The sequence below is a fragment of the Saccostrea cucullata genome, unplaced genomic scaffold, assembly GCF_032062105.1.
Source record: "Saccostrea cucullata isolate Sc308-1 unplaced genomic scaffold, CSIRO_AGI_Scuc_v1 ctg10916, whole genome shotgun sequence".
NCBI classification, from domain to species: Eukaryota; Metazoa; Mollusca; class Bivalvia; order Ostreida; family Ostreidae; genus Saccostrea; species Saccostrea cuccullata.
Window position 1 is genome coordinate 1 of NW_026923651.1, and position 22,052 is coordinate 22,052.

General features: G+C 33.3%; 5 protein-coding genes and 1 long non-coding RNA gene across 6 annotated transcripts; 3 read left to right on the top strand and 3 right to left on the bottom strand.

Annotated features, from left to right (window-relative positions):
- The first annotated feature begins 976 nt into the window (after positions 1 to 976).
- On the top strand, positions 977 to 3,200 carry LOC134264585 (uncharacterized). The gene is made up of 3 exons (XM_062746872.1): positions 977 to 1,098; positions 1,672 to 2,790; positions 3,187 to 3,200. The coding sequence occupies exons 2-3, from the start codon at positions 1,986 to 1,988 to the stop codon at positions 3,198 to 3,200; spliced, it is 819 nt and encodes a 272-aa protein (XP_062602856.1). The 5' UTR covers positions 977 to 1,098; positions 1,672 to 1,985.
- A 1,851-nt stretch (positions 3,201 to 5,051) lies between these two features.
- On the top strand, positions 5,052 to 9,248 carry LOC134264583 (uncharacterized). The gene is made up of 4 exons (XR_009991561.1): positions 5,052 to 5,211; positions 5,680 to 5,783; positions 5,925 to 6,345; positions 8,478 to 9,248. It is a non-coding gene; the product is annotated as an uncharacterized LOC134264583 (long non-coding RNA).
- Positions 9,249 to 9,285: 37 nt separating this feature from the next.
- LOC134264580 (toll-like receptor 4) lies at positions 9,286 to 10,977 on the bottom strand. Its single transcript, XM_062746867.1, has one exon. The coding sequence runs from the start codon at positions 10,975 to 10,977 to the stop codon at positions 9,286 to 9,288; it is 1,692 nt and encodes a 563-aa protein (XP_062602851.1).
- Positions 10,978 to 13,893: 2,916 nt separating this feature from the next.
- On the bottom strand, positions 13,894 to 15,228 carry LOC134264581 (toll-like receptor 4). Its single transcript, XM_062746869.1, has one exon. The coding sequence runs from the start codon at positions 15,226 to 15,228 to the stop codon at positions 13,894 to 13,896; it is 1,335 nt and encodes a 444-aa protein (XP_062602853.1).
- A 52-nt stretch (positions 15,229 to 15,280) lies between these two features.
- LOC134264584 (uncharacterized) lies at positions 15,281 to 17,076 on the top strand. The gene is made up of 2 exons (XM_062746871.1): positions 15,281 to 15,499; positions 15,876 to 17,076. Exons 1-2 carry the CDS (start codon positions 15,390 to 15,392, stop codon positions 16,927 to 16,929), a joined length of 1,164 nt encoding a protein of 387 aa, XP_062602855.1. The 5' UTR covers positions 15,281 to 15,389; the 3' UTR covers positions 16,930 to 17,076.
- A 578-nt stretch (positions 17,077 to 17,654) lies between these two features.
- Positions 17,655 to 20,760, bottom strand: LOC134264582 (uncharacterized). The gene is made up of 3 exons (XM_062746870.1): positions 20,755 to 20,760; positions 20,387 to 20,576; positions 17,655 to 19,365 (listed from the first exon to the last, which is right to left on the bottom strand). The coding sequence occupies exons 1-3, from the start codon at positions 20,758 to 20,760 to the stop codon at positions 18,659 to 18,661; spliced, it is 903 nt and encodes a 300-aa protein (XP_062602854.1). The 3' UTR covers positions 17,655 to 18,658.
- Positions 20,761 to 22,052: the final 1,292 nt, after the last annotated feature.

Genomic DNA, 22,052 nt, shown 5'->3' on the forward strand with positions numbered 1-22,052 from the left:
GACGTCAGAGTCTAGACGCATCAAATGTCACGTGCAGTTTGACGTACGAGCCCGATTTAAATTCTAACAAAATAAACATCTGCGCTCGCCACAACGGTCGCACCGTCAACATATTATTGAATGAAAAATGCATTGTTCCTCTACTTAAAAAAAATCAAAAGGCATTACCTAAAATGGAAATAAGGTACAACTGTGACTGGTGTCTCAGGAACAACCAATAAACACAAGAACTTTCCATCCTTAGCAGCATGCATTAGCTCCACATTCCTTGCTTCTGCAAAAAAATAAACAATGAATATTCAATATTTTTAAAAAATGAGAGCGAAGAGTGTAACATGTACTTCGGGGAACAGAGGAAGGAATTTTGAAGTCAGATTAGTTATATTTCTGCCAGTGTTGGCAGGGGCATAGAATCCGGGGGGCCAGGGGGGCTTCCCCCCCCCCCCACTTTTTTTCCAAAACTAGCATACACTATTAGAAATGTACGGTACCAAAAATGTAGTATAAGAATTGGAACTAAATGCAGTTGTCACTGAGAAAAAGTTAACCCCCCCCTTAACCCCCCCCCCCCCCTTTTTTGCCTGCCCCCCCCCCCCCCCACTTTCAAAAATAAAAAAAAAACGATGCTACGCCACTGGTTGTGACGGATAAATTTTCATAATTAAATGAAACAAATTATGTGCAACAAATAAGACACATGTATTACCTTGCAGTCACCGGCCCACATAATGTATACAACTGACAACATCCAAATTAGGAACCTGCTCCGGTTATCTTTTCTTTAGAGGGCGCCACAGGCAAACACGGTCCTGTATCGGAACACCCTCGCGCCTTATCTGTAGTTACCGATCGAAGAAAAACGTAAACAATCTGCTGTCAAACACGTGCCCGTAAAACATGCCTGAAACTTGTTGTTGTGTGCCGAATTGCAGTAATCGGGTGGCCATATATTTCCAACAGACCCGTTAAGAAGAAAAGCATGGATACACGCAATAAAACGTGGTGAAACTCGTTTTCAAAGCTGGACTCCGTCAACTCATGCTGTTGTTTGCAGAGCACATTTTAAATCAGACGATTATTTGACTGAAACCCAGCATGGTAACAATATCTATTTATTTATCTTGAAATCTTTTTGATAAGCATGTGCAAAGTAATGTTAATAGATTTTATTCTGAGCAATATTTATGCCTTATTTACTTAGATGAAATGCACAAAAATATCGAATCCCTTGTTTATTTCTCATACGAAGTAATCTGATAACGTTACAGACACTGCCACATGCAGACTCCCCAATGACAACTTCAATTACTGGTCATTTATTACAAACGCATTATCTCTTAACAATATAAACACAAGGCATGTCTAAAAGAACACATGCTGTTGCCTGATAATTTATGCATATCTACCAGTACAAGATACTGTGTTTTGACATTGATGTCTAATTAGCACCCTGCTTAAAAACAAATTTGACCTGTCTAGTTGAATTAATAAACACATGGGCATGTTTTTTGTAACATCAATTTCATAACAATAATAATAATAAAAATATTTTAGTAAATTTATATTTGTTTTATTTGCTTTAAAATTTAGTTCTTAAATTAGATTCTTTAATTCCTTAATAAATAATCTAGAACTATGAACAAGTATTGATATAAATGATTTAATTCTTAGGAACTACTCCTTTAAGTAAAAGATTAAAGAAAACTGCGGTGCCAAGCATTTTTCCCTGGGTAGAGCCAAGTCCACATTCACTTGAACGAGCCGACAGAGCCAAGTCCAGAGGCATCAAACGAAAACTAGCAGAAGAATTTTCTACTTCGTCTTCCGTAGATGAAGTCATCTACACATCAGCTGATGATCTGCAAGTATCCGAGGAAACTGTATCTAGCTCTACCCAAATTTTGGCTGAAGAAATTCAAGCCACTGTTCAGAAATCTGACATTAAATTTTTTGATGTACAGACACAAACTCCTCGGTATCCCCCAATGAGTATTGAAAACTTTACAAATGATGATGCCGGAGTAAATTTCTATACTGGATTGGAAACTCTCACTAAATTTTACTTTGTTTTAAGAACCTTAGGACCCGCAGCTCACTGTTTGAATTATATTTATCATAAGGTTTCAAACATTAGTGTTCCTGACCAATTTTTCTTAGTCCTCTGCAAGTTACGGCGCCATACGACCAATTTTGAACTTTCAAGATTATTTGGAGTTTCCGAAAAGACGGTATCTAATATATTTTTTACATGGATTTTATTCATGAGTAAGCAATGGCAGGAAATCGACATTTGGCCTACAAAGTATCTTGTAAAATATTACTGTCCATCAGATTTTAAAACAAAATTTCCAAATACTCGAGTGATAATAGATGGCACAGAGTGTCCTATTAAAAGACCAAAGTTACCAAAGCCACAGCAAGCAACGTATTCTACCTATAAAAACCGTAACACCGTAAAAGTTCTTGTAGGGGCGACACCAGGTGGATTAACATCTTATATTTCTACCGCATATGGGGGATCAACAAGTGACCGTCAAATAGTTGAAAGAAGTAGGCTGTTGGAAATGTGCAATTCTGGAGATTCAATAATGGCGGACAAAGGTTTTAATGTGCAGGATATGTTTGTACACAGGAACATTCAAATAAATACACCAACATTTTTCAGAAAGAAAAACAGAATGTCCTGTGCTACTGTGATTGAGGACAGAAAAATATCCAGCAAACGTGTGCACATTGAGAGGATCGTTGGACTTGCAAAAACATTCAAAATTCTGACAGAGCCTATGAATAGCTCTGAAACAAAACTTTCTTCAGAAATAATCTATGTTTCATGTTGTGTAATTTTAAGAATTGCATAGTGCCATCTTATGCATAACTTGGTATTAAAAATGACATAAAAAGAGAAAAAAGTCTTATTTCATTTTTCTTTATTGCAAGTACATTTACCATCATATGTCTTGAAAAACGTTTTTTCCAACAGAGCAGACTTAAAAAAATCTTCATAGAATTCATTCAATTTTTTCTTCATCTCATCAATAAATTCATCATCCCTTTCTATTGCAAAGAACAAAAAGTCATTGAAAGTATACACAACAAATATACACTCATTTTTCTCTGCACAGTAAAGTTGTCCTTGCACCTGATAGTAATAGTCATGGGATTTATTCAAATAAAATTTATTCCCAGACTGCTTAATATAAGGAACTGTTTTTGAGGAAATAAAACTGTTTCTAGCCACATATGGACACTTAACTTCAATCAAGGTGTCATCGTCAATAATACCATTTACAACGTTCCTCAAACCAAAGGTCGTTGGCAGCTTGTGTAGCTGTTTTTATCATAACTTGACGTGCATTCTCCTCTGAAATTTCTGATACATTTAACAGTTTCAAATGATTTTCACTAAACGTGTCTTTTAGATAGTCATGGTCCAGGTTGTAAGCTTTCATGTTTACAGGCTCATACAGCTGAAAAATTGGGGTCTTACTAATACCTGGGTAATTCAAACACACATTTCTAAAGTAAGACTGGTATCCCGGATTGCCTCTTAATTCAACTGGACGAGGGTCATAGTCATTATTGCATACTTCATCACAGCCTGGCATGTCCAACTGTCTTGCTTTCATAGGGCTTCCTTTATGGGGCTTAGCACGATGAAAAGTTTGTAACCTCTGTGTGCAGGTGAATTCCGTTTTGTAAATCCCAAGCTTAACAAAATCTGCACATGAAAAAAGTACAGAACAGACATGCTTGCAATGTGCATCGGGTCCCATACCTGCCGCACATTCACACTGAGATTCTATAACACTTCTGTCTTTTCCTATCATAATGTCAACAACATATTTCACAGACTTCATCATTGAAGCTTTTACACTGCTTCTAACGAACCAATTTGAATCATGAAATGTCACCTTTACATACTGGATAAACCCATCGTTGTACATATCCCTTCCTTTCTTATCAGTTGTCTTATTAAACTTGGACAAGAAAGTGGAAATTTCTGCCTCGGTGCATCCTGGAAAGGTCTTGTCACCATGAAGGTCCTTGTAGAGTTGTGGATCTGGCGTCATCATCATAAATTCAGGTCCATAAACATCGGTCTTAGCACAATGTACATTTCTTCTGTTAGGCTTCAAGTCTGCAATAAAATAAGCCTATTTAATTCTTTTTCATGTTTATTTTGAGTGAAACAGAGTGGCAACAATCAGGGAATAATAATACTGCTTCATAATAAAAATGTAGAGAAGTATTCTTATTTTTCTGCAAGCACCAAGCAATAGGACATCGATTTTAGAATTACCGAGGAAATTCAAGTTAAAAATATAACACGCTAAAGTTGCAGATTATTTTAGAATTAGTCTCTTAAACCAGGTAATTCTGTTATTTACTGTCAATTTGACTTAATGTTAATCTTTTACACACCATTGATAATTATTTACCGTGTTATCAATAATGTTTACATGGATTTGCATGAAAACATCGTATGTTTATTTACCTCTCCACAAGTTCCCACTTCCTTCCTGATTTCTTTGCTCCAAACTTTTCTAACTCGTTCTTAAGTTCGGGTATAGTCATATCACCACAATTAGATGCCATAGTAAGTAAAGGATAGTAACTGAAACGTGTGTGCTTTCCGATATCGTATTCGAGAATGGATGCTGATTATCCATCTTCACAGGTTTTATCATTTTTGTAATGGACCGCATTTTCCTGTGGCGCCCCCTACCGATACAAGATAAGATAACCGACTCCGGTTCCCCATTCCCTTTCTTTGTTGTTTACTTGGCGGAATTTTTGCCTTCTAGACTGGTTCCCAGCTCTGGTTCCCATACATTGCCGTGAAGAAGTCCTACGTTTATTGGTTTTGTTTACAAGCTATAACATCAATAAAATCTCCAGCACATTTACAGCTTGTATTGTAAACTAAACTGAAAACATACTTTACACAAATTTTTTAGCTCAGTATTATGTTATCCTCTTCATTCAAGTAATATGTAAACTCTTCTCGAATGTAAAACGAACGATCTACTCTGAACAGTAACCCAAATATGGCACTGTGTATTCGGTTGAATTTCAAATCAAGTTGAGCGGGTCTGCATCGTTATTTTGACGAAGTTTGAAACCAGTGGTAATTTTTTGACACTTCATCTAGATTTAAGAAGATTCTTGCCTGAACAACTGCTCGAACTCCCGGGTTGACATGCTCTAAAGGTTTGTTTACGATTTCCAGCCGTTTTTACTTTCACTTTCAGTACATTGTGCATGTTGTGAAAGAATGAAACTAATCAAAGTCATGGAAAACGACGCTTTGTATGTTATTTTCTGCTAGGATATTAGATAAGTACTTTTGATAATTCTGGGATTAAATGTTTATGTGCGTCACTTTATTCTGTAAAGGTGTATGAATCATAGGGGCTTGTCTTCCGGATTGATAAATGTAAAATATTTTTAAAAAATTGTATCTACATTAACCATGTTAACTACACTCTAAAAGTTGCTTTAATAAAGATTTTAATCAGGCAAGAAAAATAATGTTGTAAGAAAAGTACTACACCTATCAGGGACCTATATATACTAACCCATATACATTACATGTACATAAACTCAACTTTGAGAGTTTATTTATTTTTATTTATAATATTTTGTATTTTAAACTGTGTCCATTTTCTTAAAACACAGGTATAGTGAATTCAGTATGCAGATTATTGAAGGGAAAACATCAAGAAGGGGCGAGGAAGACAACAAAACATGATTACCCAGATTGAGGATCCCAGTGTTCTTTGGTACAAACACATTTTAATAATAAATTTCATGAAATCTGTTACTTGAACAAACATTTACATTATTTAGTGCTTGAATTGCTCGGGAGTCAATATTGTCATATATTTGTAAAAAAAAAAAAATGTTCAATTTCCTTTGTATAGTCTCAAGCTACTCAGCCTACCATGAGAAAATTAAAAGATCTGTCATGAAGAAGAGGCTGGTTCTCAACTTTCATATTATAAATGGCAAGTATTGTTTAGAACTAAATTTAGATTATTCTTGATAAAAAATAACATAAGGGTGTTTGTCAATTCATAGCTATTATTTGTGATTGCACTGTGTATTAATTTTCAAAATCAATTCATTCTCTTGTGACCAAGTGCAGCAGTTTGCTTCAAACTCATAATTTTTTACAAAAAATATTGACTATATTTGTCCATATGTACAAAATGTTAATCACGGTATGAATTCTATTTCAGCATGATTGCCATTTTCAATTTGAGGGACTCTCACCTAAAGTTCTTTTACTGTTCCATATCAGGAAAAAAGGTCATGAGCTGAAACATGCGATTGGGGAAAAAGGTACATATATCCTAAACCATAACTTCAGTATTATACTGTATACATGTACAGCTAAATTTAATAAATACCGTATAAGTGGAAATTTTAGCGAGAGGCAAATTTTACCATTTGTCCTTTAACACTGGTAATTTATTTTTAGCGAGATACTATTTTAGGGACTTTAAAATGCACACTTAAGAAACTAATACAAATAAAACGCAATTTATTTTTAGCAATATTTAATTTTAGCCATCTCAACACCCTCGCTAATAATGCCAAAATTAAATCCTCGCTAAAAATTCTACTTATACGGTATCTGGCACAATATTGTTCTCTTTGTAAACTGACAACTGAGTAGTCAGGAAACCTATGATTTCTCAATATTTCAGGGATTTATTCTTTGTTTTTGTGTAGTACACTTAAAAAATACATATTTCTCAAATTGTAATTTATAGGCTTTTTATACGCCCGTCTTAAGATAGGACGTATTATGTTATAGGCTTCGTGTCCGTCCGTCTGTCTGTCTGTCCGTCTGTTAGCTCTCTCGTGCCGGCTCATAACTTTAATACTATTAGATCTAGAGTTATCAAACTTTGTCTGCTGATACATCTTGGGTAGAAGGTGTGTCGCGCACAAAAAGTAGGTCGCTCTGACCTTTAATTAAAAAGTTATAGCCAAATATGGAAAAATCCTGTCCGGCTCATAACTAGAAAAGTATTAGAGCTAGAACTATCAAACTTGACAAATTTATACATCATGGGTAGAAGGTGTGTCGCGACCTATTTCAAGGTCATTGTGACCTTTAAAATTAATAATTTTAGTGATTTTTTTTTTAAAAACAAAGTCTTTTAAATTTTGAATTTCATAATCCTTAAAAATGAAGAATATAGTTGTATCCTTATTAAAAAAGTGTTAAATTAAGAAAATACTTTTTTTTAAACATATACTTGACACCAATCTGTAACAAATATAATGTATGTTAGAGAAATCTGATTTCTCCCATGAGTGTACTTATCAAGCACTGGTCAAGAATTTTGATAACAGAAAATTGCATGTCAAATTAGAGAGAAATTAATGAGTTTAGTGTGAGGAGCTAACTGTAGAGCATTGGTGTAATCTATATCCCTTGGGTATTGGGCAGATGGGGTAAGCCTGTTGGATTAAAAATAGCTCTTGTTGGCTAGCCTAAGTTTCAAAATGAATTTGATGAAAAGTAATTAACACTATAATTTGATATTGCATAATAAACTAATCTGATATTATGTAATATTATTAATTTTAAAAACTAATTTCATTGGGGTAAAATCAGCATGTCCATTTTCCATAGAAATCGCATATTAAAACCTTTCTGACATATAATCTTTAAAAAAAGTCATTGAGTATTTTATATGTTTTTAAAAATATTTTATGGTAGAAAGTGCAGATTCATTCATCTCTAGTAATGAGTAGACAAGCTTCCAGTCACAGATTAATTAATGAGTTCAATGTAGGATTAGGCTAGCTAGCATCTTCTTATCTACAGTTCCTTTGGGAAATTAGACAGAAGAACTGCTGGTCAGTTTAAATAGCATATGTCATTTGATGGCCAACCTTTTTTTTTCAAATTAATTTGGTATAGATTAAGTTGTAATGACTAATTTGATATTGTTTATAAATATGATGGGCATTTGACAAGGTCTAATACAACCAGTATAGAAATCTATCAATGATGTAATTTGTTATGATTAATGCCTACACCACAGGTGATGGATAAACAAATATTTTAAGGAATGGAAAAAATCATGAAAATCTTAGAATCAAAGTTGACATGATTTTCTTGCATTCTAAACTGTTAAAGATAATTGTAATTTTTTGACGGGCGTATCATGCTGTGGCGTGGCACTTTATTGTGATAAGGGATACATGACCTAACCCATTGATTCTTCATATAATATGTCAATAACAAGAGTTCCACTCATCTTATTAAATTAATAAATTTACATTTTTTGCTTTTTGAGGTTAAAGGTCATGTATGAACTGTTTATTTATTAGTAAGGTTGTGACTTGTTTTTAGTTTTATTTATCATGGTATTGTGAATTCTGATAACACGAAGCCGTTGAAAATATTCATACTTATGCATGGCACTGAAAAAAATACTTTTTTTTTCTTTTAGGAAAAGCATTAGGAAAATGCCTGCATGGGGATAAAAGTTTTGAACTCTGAAAAGGGAGGTGTGACAAAAACATTTGACAATTGTTGATTTCCACTAAAACCAATATCAACAAGAAAGAGGACATAAAATAGTTTTATGTTGATTCACAACTTTAATTTTAAGAATGAACAGTTGGTTTTATTATAAAACATGTCACATACAAAAAAAAACATATTTGTAAAATGTACTTTGTCTTTGATATGTATGTAATTTGCAGGATAGGATGTGGGCAACATATACTGCCAAGAATCTTGATAATTTTGATTTTATGTTTGTAAAAAATAATGTTTTGTATTGTAATAAACAAAGTTTAAGTCAGCTTTTTCTTAATATGTTTATTAATTATGATGTTTACATTTCCGCAACTTATCAATTTGGAAGGAAAACTTATTCATAATTTGAATAAGGCTTCATTCACTGGAATGGAAAACGGAAATTATTAACTTTTGTGTTTATTAAAGATGGTATTTAATTAAATTTAAGGTTTGTAATTATCAGATTGTGGTTATTAAAGATGGTATTTAATTAAATTTAAGGTCTGTAATTATCAGATTTAATATATCCTAAATACTGTGTTTAATGGTTGTAAATATTAACTTTACTTTTTTGTAAAGTCAAGACAATGTGGGACATTACATCATATTTAAGTGCATGTAAAGTTAATGTAAAGGTTACCTTTTCCAACTTTGACTTTTTTCAGAAAAGCCAATTAAAGGCATTGTAAATAATAAATTTACATTATCTTTACTTGTTTTGTAAAGCCAAATTTTCACGCAGTGAAAGTGCTTAGCATTATGCAAGAATTACCCTCTGCTGAATCGTAAGAAAACTCATCTATTCCATCTGACTTTAAAACTAAACCAGATATCTCAGCCCCATCTTTTCTAGCAATATCACATGCATTTTTTCTTTTATGTTTATACAGGAAATATCTTATATACCAGATGTTTGTCCTGATTACCTGTGCAACAAAGAAACACACAACAAAAGTAATTATTATTGACGAAATAGTTATCCAGATTTGTAAATCCAAACAGTCAATTCTGAGTCTATGTAGTGATTGTTCAAACTCATTGAAATCAAAACGTGTATTTACATCCGAGCAAAAGTACCTTTCAACGTGTAAGAAGTAATCCTTGTTACGCAACATCCATTTCAGGAAGTCTAAGTTTTTACAAGTACAATGCAACTTATTGTTGAGAAGACGTATTGATACTTTTGTCCTAGAGAAGATGTATGAAAGTGAATCCATTGTTTGAACTGAAAAGGTAGTAATTCGATTATCTGAGAAATCGATGGAAAAAAGATTAATCATATGTTTGATCCTGAAATTCACATCGGACAGCTGATTGTGATTAAGTTTAAGAACTTTTAATTTAGCCAGGGATTGAAAAATACAGTCTGGTAAATGCGAAAGCTTGTTGCTGGATAGATCAAGAACTTCTAATTGAAGTTGATTTTTAAATATTTGGCATCTGAAGTCTAATTGTATTGAACGTGCCAACATGTTTCTGGCCAAGCTCATATATTTCAGTCTCTTGCCACTTGCTGTAAAAGCTGGAGATATACTAGAGCAAAAGTTATTCGACAAATCTACTCTTTCAAGCCTTTCAAACCCAAATAGAGGTTGATTCCAAGAAAACAAGAGATTGTTCTGTGCATACAAATTCTTCAGATTGTTTGCACTTATCCTTAATTTCGGTATTCTGCCGTACAATTTGCTAGAATTTGCATTGAATGTTTCAAGTTTCGGTGGCATATACACTGTTATATTTGAAGAACGACGAAATTCAAAATATGGCTTTGAATTTCTTGCACTCATTGACTCTTGAGATTTCAACTCTTTGTTTTCGTTGCATTTTTCAAAGATAAAGGAAAAATACTTTGGTTGCTTCAAAAGAAAGGTCATATTTAATTCCTTCAAATTATGCAGGGTGTGAAATTCAAATAAATAAATTCCTGTTGTAAGACGATTAAGCGCAAAAGACAACCTCTCAAGGGATTTGGGCATGTTCGGAAAAACCCCTTTACCAATTAGCTCTATTCTGTTGTGTGCAAATGAGAGTTCAATGAGTTTTGTTTGTCGTAAATTTGCGATATGTGACACGGTTAGCTCTGTACCTATTCCTATAAGACAACGGATAGCGTCAGCACGAAAAGTTCGAATAGAAGTCTCTTTTAGACCATAAGTTACGTTTGGGAGAGAGACAAATCCTAATTCCTCATTATGAGAAATGTCGAGATTCTCCAAGTGTCGAAGAATTATAAATGGTCCTTCATCCACTTTAAATATTTTGCAATTACTTAAGTCAATTCTCTTTAGATAGTGAATATTGTTGAAAAAGTTTTGGGAAAGATATTTTACATCACAATATCCAGTTATTCCGGAAACATCAAGATTCTGTAAATTCTGAAGAGTTTTAAACCCCCCACCAAATTTGAAATTGAAAGGTAAATCCATCTTCAATATTTTTAATGATTGAAGTTTTGAAAAAGCTTTACCTATGCCAGATACATTTGAAAATGTCTTTGAGTTGTTCTTAATATTCAAAACCTGTAATCGGTCAAGATGAAAAAATAACTCAGGATAATAGTTTTCTTCAGAAAGAACAATTTTGGTGTCCTCTAGATTAAGATATTTCAAAAACTGAAGCTTTTCGAACGGTTTTCCGGAGAGGGACGAAACTGCATTTTGCGACAGATCAATGTGCCTGATTTTCTTTGGAAATCTCCATTTTATCGTTTTGATATTGTTTCTTCTTAGATCTACCCACACAGTCTCTTCCGGGAAAGAAGTTATGTTGGGTGCCATGCCGAGTCGCCCAGCGCAGTCAATTTTTAATCCTGCTTTAAAATATCCACATTTGCAAACTTCACATATGTTATCATGACATTCACTGTATGATATCCAAAGAAGGGAATAAAACACAAATAACCACTGATACAACGCCATTATGTATTTTTAAATTATTCCTTTCGTTTAACCCTGTACAACTTACTGAATTGTTATGCAACATACACTTAATGCCCACGTCATAGAAATTTACCATTTCCCCGCAAGCACCTTTAATTTCGTTTAAGGAAGGATTTTTCGAAGCTTTATGGCAAGGGTACTTCTTTCAAATGTCAGATACCAGTATTTATTTTTTAAAAATTGCAAGATAATATCTTCTTCCTTGTTGGTTTAAATTAATAATCTGACAGAAGAATACAAAATTTAGTGAACCATCTTTCGTTTAATTCAACACATGCAAAAGAGTCAAACGAAAAGGAAAGGCTATCTCGATCAGTAATTTTTTAAAGGTACAACACACAAATCCTATAAAGGTACAACAAACAAACAAATCCTTTTAAAAATCTTTAGTTGGACACAAATGGTTTATTAAAAAGGGATAAAAGACCGCAGATTGTCCGATTAATAGTCATCCAAAAAAAGAAACACCTATAAATTCGCAAAATTATAAATTTATTCTCATTATCTTTATTTCCAAGTTTAATGGCTAGACTTTCTTTTATCAAGACGAACAGTGGAGTCAAAACTTTAAGAATTGAAATCAAATTTCAACACGAAATTATTCAGGTACTCTGATCCTCCGCCAGGAAGGATAACTCTTAAATCTATCATTTTATTCAAAAAGTCTCAGAATGAAGCTTGAAAATTTAAATTTTTTATGCAAAACTTTTATTCAATGTACTGGAAAAGTATTTCAGTATTACGTATTCAAAGAAATTGATGTTCATTATAATCTAACAATAGATACCAATGTGTTTTAACATGGTACAGAATAAGAAATGATTATTGGTATTTTGCAATGATATAAATATCTTTATACACTATGCATTGTAAAATGATCGAAGTAAATAACGGTAGAAGAAAGTAAAGCACCTTATATGTATATGTATAAAATACGTGTAATTTCTTCACAAGCCAGAAAACCTAGGATTTTTATTTCTAAAATGTGTTTGTTGATCAAATTTGAATTAGAAAATGCACACTATGTGTTTAAATTGGCATTTCTTTCCAAAAAATAATTTGAGATTTACTAATTTTCCATATATAAAAGGATTAACTTTAAAGATTAAGTTAAAGTTTGAAGAATTACACTGTATAGTGGGTAAAACACGTTACTTTTAGAATTCAGAGACATTTTTGTGAGCATTTTAATCAGTCAATGCTTGCTTTTGAGAACCCGAAGATCGCAGTACCTTAAAATGGAACTGTCAGGTAATTATGAGGGACACTCAACATTCAAATTTGAGAATCGTGACATGATAAGTATTTAAATAAAAAATACACTTTTGATAAGTGATTGTTTTACACAATAAATAAACGTTTTTATAAATTTATTTGCCTTGTGATTATCTTATAATGTCTTCACTTTTTTTTAACGAAGATCATTATAGACTTTCAAAAAGAAACAGAATGATGAAATGACGAAATCTAACATATACTTCCATTTTCTTTGAATTGAAAAGCAAATTGGTTCCCGATTAAGTTTTATAAAAATTGGTTCCCGATCAAGTTGTTTACTTAATGAGTCGCTTACTAAATTGTCATATATCTTCTGTCTGTATTGCTTTTGACTGCATAAACTGTTTGTAAGTTTACAAGAACATGGTAATACATGTACGTTATTCAATATTGTTATAAAATTCATTTGAAAAATTTCCTTAAAAGAAGGATATGGAGATAACGAACAGTATTCAATCTCAAAGTCCATAAAACAATACAAAATCAGAGCAGGGCAAACACGGACCCCCGAAACATCAGAGGTGCGAACAGGTGCCATGGAGGAGTGAGCATCCCCTGCAGACCGGTCACACCCGCTGTGTGCTACTTGTCATGATCAGGAAATTACAGAAAAATTTGTCGTCAATTCAGTGTATAAATAATGGACGAACAATTGGTATGAAAAAAGTCGGTCAGCATTTTACTCAATGAGAAATTGTATTTCCTGACAAGGTCATTGTATCTACCATAGAACTTACGAAATAATGACTTTAAACGAGACTGTTGATATTCTTGTTTCATCAACTTGCATGTCAATAATTTACCTCGTTTTTAGAAATTGTCCATACATAGAGCATGCTCCTGCGTATCGAATCAACTCAACGGAGATATATACTCCATATGCAGGTGATGAAGGTAATAAAAGGTGATAAAAAGAAAGACTTAATAATAAAAGAAATCGGGTTGTTTTTTTTCATTCTTTTATCAAAAATTCAAATGACTATTATCTACTGTATATAGAGTTATTTTTCGACCCCTGTTCCTATAATTTCGCTTTTTTATCACTAAAATTAAAGTTTGAATTGTTGACATGTGTCTTTCCTTGGATACAAATGTCAAATCTATAAATGCTACAAAGTTTTCATTTTAATTATGAGCAACAACACTGGAAAAGTCATTCCAAAATATATCCAGTTCTGCCATTGATTCCTCAGAAGGATAATGACAAAAAAGGTTTTCATTGATCAAATCCTTCAGGGAATTCGGACATTTTCGCTTTAAATCGTAGGCTCCTGGAAGAATTATTAAATACACGTAATGGAGTCCTCCTCTCTTTTTTATACCCTCGAGTTTTGCCATATTTAGTTCGTAATCCCTCCATCCAGACTTTAGATAAGATTCCGAAACAACACAGACTGTCATTTTGCTGCTCTCTATCGCGTCCATTATATTGTCAGCTTTATGACGACCTGCTAAAAAGTCTCTCTCACGAATGCAGACGTCAAGGTTTAAATCTTGTAATTTCAACAGAAGTTTATTCATAACAAGTTCTCGATCCCGGGCAGAATATGAAATAAATATGTCATAAGTGAAGTTCAATCGGTTTCTCTGATATAATATTTGCATATATCGACCACCTGTCTTCACTTTTTGCTTACATTGATATATGGTAAATCTTATTGTCCAAATATTTCTTTTCACTAACATAGCGATGACCACGAAAACTAGAATGGTCAAGACTATGGATGCAACAATGTAGAATGTGGTATAAGATCGGCATTCCACTACCAAAGATTTAAGAGATGTGACAGGATCGCTGAAATTGAAATTTTTCTGACTCTTTATGGCACATTCGTAGTCATCAAACCTTTCGAAATTTTCTTTATGTTTAACCATCCACTGGATGTATGGAACATTTTCACACGAGCAGTCAACGTTATTCCCAGATAGATCTATGGACGTGTTTTTCAGCCTTATCAAATCAGTCAGTTCCTGTCTGATTTCATCCCTGATAGAATCTATTCTATTTTCAGATAAATCAAGATGTTCTAAGTGATGCATATGTTTAACGCCGACATTCAACTCAGAAAGTTGATTATTGTTAAGAATCAATGTCCCGATATTCCGAGATCTTTTCAAAAGTAAATACGGCAAATGATAAATCTTATTGGAGCTTAAGTCCAATGTTTCCACCGAAACCAAGTTTCTAAATATAAGTCCATTCTTGTCTCTCTCCAGATTATCTCCAACCGAGTTTCTAGAAATATTGAGACGTAAAAGTCCTGATGCGTTAACAAAGAAATTGGATGACAGTTTTGTGCAGAAATTATTCGAGAGATCAATAAGAGTTACGTTTTGTATCCCGTACATTGGTCCTATCCATTCATTCAATACATTATTTTGAAAGAACATGTGCCTCAGTTTCGGTGCAATAAGACCAAACTGAGATATCTTGGAATACTGCCTACTATCATTTGACATATTCGACTGGTACTTTTTAGATGAGTAAAAATAAGCTCCGCCCACCTGCGCAGAAGGAAAAAAATACTAAACAGAGGTGTACCAGTCGAACGGGAATTCGAATAAAACTTTGAGCATCTTTAAAATGAAAGTAAAATACGTCACTTCCGCTTTCCAGAACGATGGATACCGTAGAAAAAACGGGATATTTTTTAATCGTTGGAGACTCTGACAGCAGCGATGAGGAAGAAAGTGATGAAGAAGGCATTGAAACTTTGTTATTACTCCTTTTGTAAGTGTTGTCTTGTTACCTTGTAACACCTATTGGATCTTATTCCGAAATTCCTCCAACACTTATCTTAAAATATATAAAAATAACGAATAAAAGTGGCTAGGGGCAGGCATTTCGGTTTTTAAATACATTCAAAACAGGATTTTTGAGTGTTAGATAATAGTAAATAATAATTTTAAAAAAGCTGTATCCCCTTTCCAGGCAATAGGGTTTTGTGTAGAGTTAGGGAAAATTGTTTTATCTGAAACTTTTCTAATCAATTAAACCATCGATTTGAAGTATGTTCATTCAATTTAAGACGTCTAATTTGGATACTGATCAATAAAATCCTGATCTTTTACTAATTTAACAGTATTTCATTTTCATTTACTTTTAGCTCATCACCAAAGAAGTCTATCCCACAGAAGAGACACAGACAAAACAATTACACAGGCAGTGTTGCGTTGCACTTTCGTATTGACGAATTTAAAACTTTTTTTAGAGTTTCCAGAATAAGTGTGGAATGTCTCAGAGGTAAAATATCTGAGATATGTGTAGAACAAGGTGTTTCAGGGATTCTATGCAGACACTCTACCGGAGGATCACCACAAATAGCTCTAGAAGATCGCCTTTTAATATTCTTGTGGTATATGGCTAGCCTTGATAAATATGCAGCCATAGCTGACAGATTTGGTGTGAGTGAAAGTACGGCCTCCTATGCAATACGTAATTTGATAACATTTATACATGATTACTTGTTGAGTATAATCATTTTATGGCCTACACCTCAAGAGCAACAAGAAATAAAGGATATGTACATGGAATTAAAACATTTCCCAGGTATTGTTGGAATGATAGATGGAACACACATTTCCATAAAGAAACCATTGATCAGAGGGATAGACTACTATAATCGTAAGGATTATTATTCCATTGTACTGCAAGCAGTAGTTCGAGAGGATTTAAGATTTACCAACATATTTGCTGGATTTCCTGGAAAAGTGCACGACGCTCGAGTTCTACGGCAATCACCACTCTTTCAGAATGGCCCAGCATTATGTGGCGACGGACACTTATTAGGGGACTCTGCATACCCGAACATGTCTTGGTTATTAACTCCCTTTAGGGACAATGGTCGTCTTACAAATGTGCAGCTCCATTACAATTATACACACAGCAGTATACGCAGCACGGTTGAAAGGGCTTTTGGACTCTTGAAAGGACGCTTTACTAGACTGCAACATATCAATCAAAATGAAATGGAGGGCATTGTACAGACAGTTGTTACTGGATGTATTCTGCACAATATTTGCATCATGAACCATGACGAGTTTCAAGAACTTTTGAATGAAGATCCGATACCTCAACAATTGCCAGGCGCAGAAAATTTTGATGAGAATTTACTTTATCAAGGATCAGTGAAGAGACTTCAGATAGCAAGAGCGTTGTAATTTCATTCCCAAAATAAAAAAAAAATACATGTACTTAATGAGGTTAAAATTGACAATTGTCAGTTTTGTATGGTTTTTTTTGGTTGAAAAAGAGATCAAAACTTAAATTATATTTTCACTCCATTTGCTATTTTCCTTCTATTTCAAGTATGTATTAAACACTTTAAAAAGATTTATTAAGTGTTCATCCATTTCCAAGATAATTTTTCATTTGATATGTCAACATTTGATGAAAAATAATAAAACCTCAAATATTTTGTTTGAATCTTTTAAATTCTCCTGGTTCAAATAACGGGGGCAAATATCTTTACAATTTTTATTAATATACATATTGAAGTCTGTACAGAAGCAAAGCAGGTTTTTTTGTGTGCCTCTCTTTCAGCAAGTAACACTTGACCGTGATTTCTGCAAATTAGAGACCTTAGTCATCTTTCTTTACATCAAAGTGGAATTTGAAACCACAAAGTAAGGTTTGGAAACTGAAAAAGACAGGTTTACTGGACTAATTATTTTGCCATGCAGGCAGTATTATCAAAGTACATAGGAACACTGAACCTTTACAAGTACATACCCAAGTACTGGTACAACAATAGCCTTAAGAAATCATGGATGACAAACATTTCAAGGTCACATCAACAGTTGATGTGCATAAAACTCAATTGAGACTATCAGGACTTTTTTCCATTCATTTGCTATGATAAATTAAAACACAGAAATTGGCATAATTTTTTTTAATAAGAACAAAAACAAAAAATGGCACAAGAAAAATGTAATCTCTGATTGAGCAAAAACTGTAAAAAAAGAAAAAAAACATTATAAAAGTATAATATAAACAACTGAATTGGAAAAATCACAGACATAAAAAAAATGTTGATTTTTACATGTGCTTTCCAGCATAAAATAACTGATAACTGTCAACACAAACAATGCAAAAGGCCCTATGGTAAGGGATCTTTTCTGACTAGAATTGATAGCAAATATTCCACAGATTCAATAAGTATGACTGTTAAAATCTAGTAAAAATTCAACATATTCAACCTCAGAAACAGCTGCCCTGTTGGCCACCTAGCTCTGTACTCTGCTCTTGCATGTCTCAGTAGAGATGATGGGACCATTTCCAATGTATTAAGATTTAAGTTAACTTGGCCCACCAATTCATTGGCTATTTCTGCAAAAATGTGATAGTCCAAAACAGTTTCCATTTTGCATTCGACATCACAATATTTGAGAGTTGGAATTTTTTCTAGAATACATTTCAGTTCTCCAACAGTTCTATTATCACAAAACACAAGTTTCAAAACCAGCAAGTTAACAAGTGATAGAGAACACAGTAATTGAAAAAAATTATTCTTGAAACAAAATCCTTTCAGGATAAGATTTTCTAGTTTTTGAAAGTTCACATTATCAAATAAGTTGATAATTGGCTGTACATCACTGGTTTTCTGTCCACCATATAGACCAATTATAGTCACTTTTTTCAAGTCTGGCATCAACTTCATGCCACAGTCATTTGTAAGTGCACTGATGTGAATAATCATTTCAGTTCTTGAGAGATAGACCAAATTTCTAAATTTTTTGCAAACTAAATACAATTTACAACTAAGACCATCCCTTTCAACAAATTCAAAAATAGTCTTCAAAATGTGCAGTGGCAATTCACAAATTTTACAGGAATCTGAAAAAAGAAGAGATATTTTTTACACAGTCCCTTGCATGACATGTATTCTATTCATTTATTTTTCAGAATTTCCAAAAATTGTCGCAACAGATCATTTTTTTCTTTAGCTCGCTCATCTCTTTTTCTCTCTCGTTCCTCTCTTTCCGTTTTGCGCTGTTTCTCCATTTCAACAACAATTTCAACCAACTTTGTACCTGAAGTACTACCGGTATCTATCTTTCTTTTTTCACGCCTTCTGCATGCTGACAACGATGAGCTGTATTTGTTGTTTCCTTGACTTGAAGCTGTGTTCCTCTCCGTATCTGAAGTGCTGGAGTCTGTATCAGGCTTGAACTCATTCTTCTCCTCTTGAGACGCTGACTGAGAATTTTCAACTTTGGTACTAAATTTTGTTGCTGTGGAAGTGTTCACCCCAGAGCCTGATAGGAATGACGGATTCACATCATGACGTTTAGACAAAATGGCATCGATTCTTTCGAAATACTGAAAAGTTTTGCGTTTCTGGCCAGTTTTGGTTTTGTTATCCCTAAGAGTTTTATGAGACGCAATCAGACTTCTCCATTTACCTTCCACTTTGGTCTGAGAAAATTTAAATCCAGCATTGTTTAATCCCTCTGTAATTAATTTCCAAATATCTTTTTTCTTCCTTCTTGGGTCTTCCATTTTTTCTTCATGTTCTTCATATAGATCAATAAGTTGTTCTGTAGCTTCTCTACTCCAACTCGAAGAGGTAGAAGGAGAGGTATCTTCAACATCACCTGAAAAAAAAGATTATTCACTTGTGTAAAAAAATAATAATGGAGCTTTACTTTCATGGTTTTTTTTCTTCCATATTTTGCATCATTTAACATTAAACAATTACAGAAAATACCAAATATTTAAAAAATGTCCATGATGTCAATCATATAATTTATACTTTAACAGTCTTCATGAAAATTTTTTAAACTTACTAGCTTGTACGACCAGTGAACTTTCTAAATTTACTGGCCCACCAAAATTTTACTTGGCCCCTTCATTTAAATCAAAGGCCTGAAGGGCCGCAATAGTGCCGTGCTTTAGATATAGCAGTGATGTCCGTTTTTGGTTGTAACATTTCTAACAGAGTACTAGATTTACCGCTTTTTCATGTTCATGAAAAGTTTAAATAAATTCTGTGCACTGGTTAAAAGAAATCGCTAAAAATCCACAAACCGGGACCTTCGGGAGTTGGGAGTCGGGAAGACTAGATTTACCGCTTGCCGGTCCAGATAACACTCTTGTTTTATTGAAAGCCATTTTAAATTTTGATTTTCCAAAACAATCCCAATTGTTTACACCTGCACTGCTACTTTACTGGCCTACTGAACATACGTTACATAGCCATCGGCATTATTTATGTAAATCAAGCTTGGGTCAGTTGTAACTAAAAGTTACAAGTACAACCTAATTTACGAACCAAATCCATCAATCGGAGATTCAAGCGATAAGCATGGCCCGTCATGTCATAAAATATAATTACGTTAAGGGTCGAAAACTTACACGACTAAAGTGGGTGAGATGGCAACTATGTATAGGACTGTTGAAATTGTATGATTTTCAAGCAATTTATGGAATAAAGGCAAAAATTGGCAAGAAGGTATTGGTTTGACTACTATATTATTTGGCATATAAAGAAAGCGGTTAACAGTCAGAGATTTTCCTCATAGCTAGATGTGCGCCCAGCTAAAGCTTGACGCCATAAAAAATGTCTGCTTTAAGTGTTTATATGATCGAAATTCTGGGTTTTTTTACTATACTTACTTGCTTCATCCTCATGAAATTCTGTACATTCTCTTGCAACTGTAGATGTCTGGCTTTCCTCACGAAATTCTGTACATTCTGTTGCTACTGTAGATGTCTGGCTTTCCTCGTAATTTTTCCTAATTTCTGCTTGTAATTCTTCATCTGGAGATAAGTGAATTATGATAAATTTATGCAATGAACAAAAGTACTAGTAATCAAACTGGATTTCTTTATGCAGTAAAATACAATTTATTTATACCAGTTAAATGCATGAAATCAGTGACATGAAAAAAAATAAAATGGTTTAAACTCAAAGCTGTAAATTTCATTTGTCATTTTAATCTAAATAACAGTAACTATCACATTCATTTAGAATTAAAATTTACCCCCATTTGCTAATCTTCTTATTGTGTTTTGGTCCAAAACTTGGCAAATTTTTAATCCATCTGGATAGGTAAGCTCTATTTCTTGCCAAAATCTACAATAAAATGCAATGCAGTGCAGTGAAGAATACAATCTAATTTTTTTATGTAATAAATAGGTCCACATATAGGATAAAACACACAATCTCCAATTCTTCATCTTTCAAAGCTACAGATATGTTTGCAGCATTTTTAATTTTTTATTTCTTTATTATGAAACACCTTTAACTAACACTTTCTTAACTAGTGGAAACACATTTTCACAGCATCTTTTCATCACAAATATATATCCTTCACATTTGTTCTAATCTACACTATCTAGGTAAATGGAAATTCACATGGAGTAACACAGAATTTTTTTTTTAATGTTACTGTACAAATAAATGATGTTTGTCAAATATTGATGCTTCTTGTTTTTCTAAGTGTGTTGATTTATATATTTAATGATGAAAGAAAGTGACGAGTACTTAGTGATATGCTTTCGCACACGGCGAAATGCTCCTTTTCACTTGGAAGTTGGAGGAATTTCGGGCTAACACAAACTTAGTCGTCCAGATTAAAAATTCTGAGCCTCTGTGTTTCACTACATGCTTAGAATTCTTTCGTTTTATACTCCTTTTACAAATAATTATACTTCAATTGTAAATATCTTTAAAATATCCCAACAAATAAGAAAGTTTAAAATTAATTAAAAATACTCACGACTTGTGCGCTTCTTCCTCCGCCATTGTTTACAGTCACGTGATCTTACTCATCGCGCTTTTTTCTTCGATGAGATTCGTACTCTACGAATTTTCGTTACTCATCACAAAATACCAGTCGAATAAAAATAAATCTAAACAATTTCCCGTTACTTCATAAAAACGACCAGTCGAAAACGCCAATTAACATAAATTGTTTGGAGATTTTCAGGAATATGTACATATATAACTGGTCTCCAGTGAGAAACTTCAATCCTGCAGAAATTTCTAAAGTTGTGAAGAAAGGTTGAGAAATTTGTAGAATGACTGTATTGAAATGTTAAATGGCTCCGGATCATCTTGATTTTCCTTTCAAAGCTCGAAGACTGCAGTAACGTATTCCGGTGGCTAAAACTGTAGATTGATATTAAACATAGTCAAATTATGAAATCCAATAAAATCAGCTATGTATGGAACTTGTAATAGTTTATTCTCAGCCAATGATAATCTTCGGAGAGTTGGCGGTAAATATTGTACAAGGCATCTTTCGAACAGTTCCAATCTATTTCTGGATATAATGAT